Source organism: Daphnia carinata, chromosome 4 (genome assembly GCF_022539665.2).
Source record: "Daphnia carinata strain CSIRO-1 chromosome 4, CSIRO_AGI_Dcar_HiC_V3, whole genome shotgun sequence".
NCBI lineage: Eukaryota > Metazoa > Arthropoda > Branchiopoda > Diplostraca > Daphniidae > Daphnia > Daphnia carinata.
Genome location: NC_081334.1, coordinates 6,101,350 through 6,106,821, shown reverse-complemented (window position 1 = coordinate 6,106,821; position 5,472 = coordinate 6,101,350). Strand labels below are relative to the sequence as shown.

The following is a 5,472-nucleotide window of genomic DNA, read 5'->3' as shown; positions in this document are numbered from 1 at the left end:
CTCTCCCTCATTCCGCTGTTCTTCTCTTTTTCTTTTTCTTTTCCTTCTTCTTTCCGTCTTCCTCCCCCACACATAGACACAGAGCGGCAGTTGGGCCTCTTCAGCGCATCACGCGGTACATGCACGCTTCCCTTCAACGTTTTCGCTCTCTCAAACCAATCCAACCGTTCTTTCTATTTGTGTGACCCCCGATTGCCGCCGTTTGTGTTACATAACTCAGAGAGAGAGGACGACGACTCTATCTATCAACTGGGCACCGTCCCGCTTTTTTTTTGTTTTGTTTTCACGTTTTGTCTATAGTAATAAGAAGGCGAGGTACAGATAGGAGCAAGCGGCCATTAGTAGCGCCCACAAAAACTAAATGAACAAAGAAGAAGGGCCTGTTTGTTTTATTTTTCACGTACCGTATAAATTGTGCGTGGGCGAAAAGAAAAGAAAAATAATAATCATAAAAATAAAATTGACCGGGGGGGGGGGGGGGGGGTTGACATTTGAAATCGGAATTGTTATGGTCATCTTTCTCTTTTGAAGGGCACAGTGGATGTAGATATTAAAAGAACACGATTCGATGCCCGGTGTATGAAGAACAAGTTATACCTGTGAAATGTATGAATGAATTGTCGTTGTAACGGTACTGCTTATAAGATCATTGACATTCTAAATAGTTTGTAGGGCTCTCTCTCTCTCTCTCTGTCTATTTTCTTTATTATTTTCTTCTTTTTTTTTTGAGGATGGACGATCTCAGATTTGACCGTCTGTAATAAAACCAAAAAGATAAGCTTTGCCTCGTCATAGAATTCGTTTTCAGTCATCTCTTTTCACGATGCGCAATTCGAACGTGAATATACCAACGGAAATGAATGAAGCAATGAAAATAGCAGCGTCCAGTTGCTCGCCATTACCGATCACGTTGGTGGTGTCTTTTATTTTTTCTCTTTCCCTCATTTTCCATCTTTCGGGATGCGTGGGGGGGGGGAGTTACAACCCTCCACCCACCTCTACATCCCTCTAGGGTTAGGTTGGTTACATGCAGATAGGGAAACGAAAGGAGGGGGTTTACTGTGCTTTAGTCCAATGCATCTATAACTTCTATTTCTCCATTTTCGCCCCCTTTTTTTTTTTCTGTGTTTTGTTGTCCACGGAGGGTATGAGGTTGAGGGGAGTGGATATCAGGATGGTAAAGAAGAAAAGAAAGAAAAAAAACGTGGGGGGATACACAAAGTTTAGGGGGTTGGGCCTACAGGGCGCAAAGGTTCGATTTTTTCCATGTCAGTCAGTCAGAGAAGTGCCGGCTTGACGATAGGACGTGTGCTCTCCTCGTTCGCCCTCCCTATCCCCCCCCCCATCCCTCCATTGAAAAGAAAAGAAAAAAAAAGGTGGCGGTGTAATGTGTATGTGTGTATATCTTGTGTGTGTTAGTGTGTGAGCCTTTATCGTCGTCTCTTCTTTTCTTTTACCTATTACGCCATACTGAAAAAAAAAAAAAAGGAAAGCGATTCAACACCACACACACAAACATACGTGAAAAAAAAAATACACACAGGGGCTTACATGACATTCCCCCAGCATTAAAATAGAGAAAAAAAAAACAGAGATGAACTCTTCGCTCGTTCCATTCAACACTAAACTGAAGTGTGTCGGGGGATAGTTTTTTTTTTGTTTTTTTTTATCAAGTCTATTCTTCTCTAATTTTTTTTTTTTGTGGAGAAGAAAAGTCAACACGTGTCTCCCCTACACCGGCACGCGACCTCAAAATTGAAACAGCTCCAAAAACAAAAAAAAAAACGAACTTATTGAATGTGTGTTGAAAAACAAAGTTTGCCTTCCGATTGGAAACGATTAACACTTAACGAGTGTCTACGCTTTTAAACGTGTTTCCGACACACCTACGAACGTTTTTTATTATTATTATTATTTTTTTTTAATTCGAAAAAGAAAAAGAAACGTGTTGTTGTTATTCGGTGTGACGCTCAGCTTTTCTTCCTCTTCTAATGAGTAGGCTGAGCCGCTTATCGTCGGTGTGTCGCTTCGTTAGACCAGCCGCCGTTGTTGCATCATCATGGCTCTATCCTGTTTAGCCGGGACCAATCCGCTGCCCGTCAACTCTAGAACTTCATGTCCCGGTAAGTCATTTTTCCCTTTTGTTTTTTTTTGTTTTTTTCTTGTTTTTTTGTTTTTTTTTTTTTTTTTGCGACTTGAGTTTTGATTGGAAACAACAATTCTGAAACGGCCTTTCGAATAGCATTGTTGGACTTTAGAGGGATGACGTTGGTGTTATCGAATAATGCCGTGCATGTCTTCTTTTTTTTTTTTGTGTGTGTGTGTGTAATGCCCTGAAGCCTTTTACATCGATTACGATCGAGGTTCACGGGGGAGCAATATAGGCCTATATATATATATACATATTTCTGGTTGATGTGCCTTAAATTCACACCGTCTAGACACGCGAGGGCGGGGTTTGGGGATCGCAACTCAAATTGGATTACGTCCACAAAAATAGAAATGAAACAAAAAAAAAAGAAAAAAGAAAAAAAGGGAAGCGTAGGTGCAACTTTTTGCTTTTGAGAAACGTCAGTCGTGAAACAGGATTTTCAATTCAAACTCTTTGCAAGATTAGCCGTTTCATCGTATACGCATTTTTCGTAGATGCTCTTCAAATGTAACATTGAAAGGTTGAGAGCGTAGAGGCCTATAAGAAACGGCGTATGTAAATGTAACAAAGGGAAAGAAGGAAAAAAAACAAACGAGAGAACCAATTTTTTTTTTGTTTGTTTGTTTTTGTTTTGCTCTTGTTGCGCATCGCAGTAGGCGGATCAGTGGCTTCCGGTCGCAATGGGGGCGTCATGAAGACGGAAGCGGGAAGCGTCGAGACGATGCTCGACGCTCAGTGTAACGGCGATCCGAACAACAGTTCGGGCGCCGGCAGTGGCCACCAATCCAATCCTGGAACGCCTTCGCCCAACAACAGCAGCAACGACGGACCAATCGGCAATGGCCGTTCCAGCAGCGCTTTATCGGCTCCGTCACCCGTCGGCGCCAATCTGACCATACCGCTCTTTTCTCACCAACATCACCACCATCAACAGCAGCAGCAGCAACAACAGCAACAGCAACAGCAACAACAACACCAAGCTGCGTTGGCAGCGGCCGGCATCTTTCGGGCCGCCACATTGGCTCAATCGTATCCGGCCGGAATGGTGGGACAACTCGGCCCGCATTCTCACCATTTGCCCAGTTTGATGGCCAGCCTACAGGCCGTCGCTGCGGCCGGCGTTGGCGGAGTGCCGCTCCACCATCACCACAACAACCGGGCGGCGGCGGCAGCGGCCGCCGCCGCCGCCCTGGGCGGACTCATGCCCGGCGTGACGCTGCCCTTCAATTTCCCGTCCATGTCGCATCAGCACCAGAGCGCTCTGCTCAATTGGTCCAAATTGGCGCAGAGCGCCGCGGCGGCCGCTGCGCTAGGCGTCGACGGACTCGGCTCCATCATCCAGCAACAGCAGCAGCAACAACAACAACACCATCTCCTTCAGCAACAACAACAACAACAACAGCAGCAACTGTCGCCCGATTCGTCGTCGAACCCGATCCGCAAAAACAGCAGCAACAACAGCAGGAACAACGGCACCAACAACCACAACAACAGCGGCCAGCATCCGCTGGTGACGACCGGTTGCTACACGGGCGGATTGATCGTGTCGCACCACGCCGACCACGTCCTGCCGTCGGTCGTCCATCAGCTGACGAAGAACAACGCCAAGAGCGGCAACAACAAGACGGTCAAAGCGGCCGTGGCCCGGCGCAACGCCAAAAACAGCCGCAGCTCCATGCGCGACCGTGAGCAACAGACGCTGCACAACTTGCAGGATCACCATCTTTTGCTGGCCGCCGGTGCGGAAGACAACCACCACCACCACCACCACCACCACCTCAACCACCATTTGCATACGCGCTTGGCCAGCACGCTGATGGGCATGAAGCCGGCCGATTTGATCATGACGTCCGACGCCGACCCGATGGTCAGCCCGGCGGCCAGCAGTTCGCCTCCGTCCGTCAACGGCTCGAGCGGTGGCGGCGGCGGCGGCGACGGCGGCAGCGGCAGCGGCAGCAGCAACAGCAGCCGCAGTTCGCTCAAGTCTGGCCATCTCAATCCGGCTTCTGCCGGCCAGACGCCAGCCAGCAACGCCAGTCAAGGTGGCCAGCAAGCGGACAGCCGTAGCGTGTCTTCGGTGGTGGACAATGTGTCGCTCTCTTCATCGTCGGCGGCGGCCCTGTATCACCAGCATCAACAGCATCAACAGCATCAACAGCAACAACAGCAACAACAGCCGCGGGACAAGGTGTTCAGCTGCTCGATCTGCCACCGGACGTTCGGCTACAAGCACGTCCTGCAGAACCACGAGCGGACGCACACGGGCGAGAAGCCGTTCGAGTGCAAGCAGTGCGGCAAGAGATTCACCCGCGACCACCACCTCAAGACGCACATGCGCCTGCACACGGGCGAGAAGCCGTACAACTGCACGCACTGCGACCGCCAGTTCGTCCAGGTGGCCAATCTGAGGCGCCACTTGCGCGTCCACACGGGAGAGCGGCCCTACGCTTGCGAATTGTGCACGTCGCGATTCTCCGACTCGAACCAGCTCAAGGCCCACATGCTCATCCACAAGGGCGAGAAGCCGTTCCAGTGCCAGCTCTGCTCCGGCAGATTCCGCAGGAGGCACCATCTCATGCACCACAAGTGCCCCAAAGATCCGAACGGCTTGGCGGCGGCCACGGCCAACGCCAGGCCGCTCGGACTGGTGGCCGCCAGCCGGACGACGCCCACCAGCGTCAAGATGATGGGACTGACCACCAGGGACATTCATCACCTGGTCGACGATGATTTGGAGAGCGAACCGCCACCCACTCCGTCCAGTTGTTACGCCAGTCCGCCCGACGAGGACGACGAAGATTTGGACGAGGAGGAAGATTTGGTCATGCCTTTGATGCAGCAACAACAACAACAACAACAACAACAACAGCTGAAGGCGACGAGTCAGACGGCCGGAAATAGAGGACGGAAGCCGCGCGAGACTCGGCGAGTCGTCCGGCCGTCGGGAAATGCGAAGGGCAAACATGGGCAGGCCGTCGGTCGGTCTACCACACCGCAAGGGCCGGAGCAGACGGAACCGGAGGACTTGTCGACGTCGTCTCGCGTCCGGCACGCCTCGACGTTCAGCGTCGGATCGACGGGCGGATGGAGCGCCGCCGGTTCGGTGTCGATCGATTTGAATTCGGATCGCGACGACGACGTGGAAGACGACGACGAAGATGATGGCGTCGACGCGCTTTTAGTGGAGCCTCATCACCACCACATGGACGAAGACGACGACGACCTCTCGGACACGGCCGATCTCATCCAGCATCAGCGCAAGAAGCGTCGCAACGCCCTCGATCTCGTCCACGCCCGCGAAACTCAGGTGGCCAAGTAAA

The 5,472-nt window shown here is 51.1% G+C and overlaps 1 protein-coding gene across 1 annotated transcript; it reads left to right on the top strand.

The window, feature by feature from the left end:
• The first annotated feature begins 1,958 nt into the window (after nt 1–1,958).
• Nucleotides 1,959–5,472, top strand: LOC130687189 (pair-rule protein odd-paired-like). The gene is made up of 3 exons (XM_057510339.2): nt 1,959–2,123; nt 2,806–4,262; nt 4,311–5,472. Exons 1-3 carry the CDS (start codon nt 2,060–2,062, stop codon nt 5,469–5,471), a joined length of 2,682 nt encoding a protein of 893 aa, XP_057366322.1. The 5' UTR covers nt 1,959–2,059; the 3' UTR covers nt 5,472.

Coding starts and splice junctions, on each gene's coding strand:
- LOC130687189 (XM_057510339.2), top strand. CDS start 2,060: ATGGCTCTATCCTGTTTAGCCGGGACCAATCCGCTGCCCGTCAACTCT. Junction 2,124..2,805: donor CTCTAGAACTTCATGTCCCG/GTAAGTCATTTT, acceptor TGCGCATCGCAG/TAGGCGGATCAGTGGCTTCC. Junction 4,263..4,310: donor TGTCGCTCTCTTCATCGTCG/GCGGCGGCCCTG, acceptor CAGCATCAACAG/CAACAACAGCAACAACAGCC.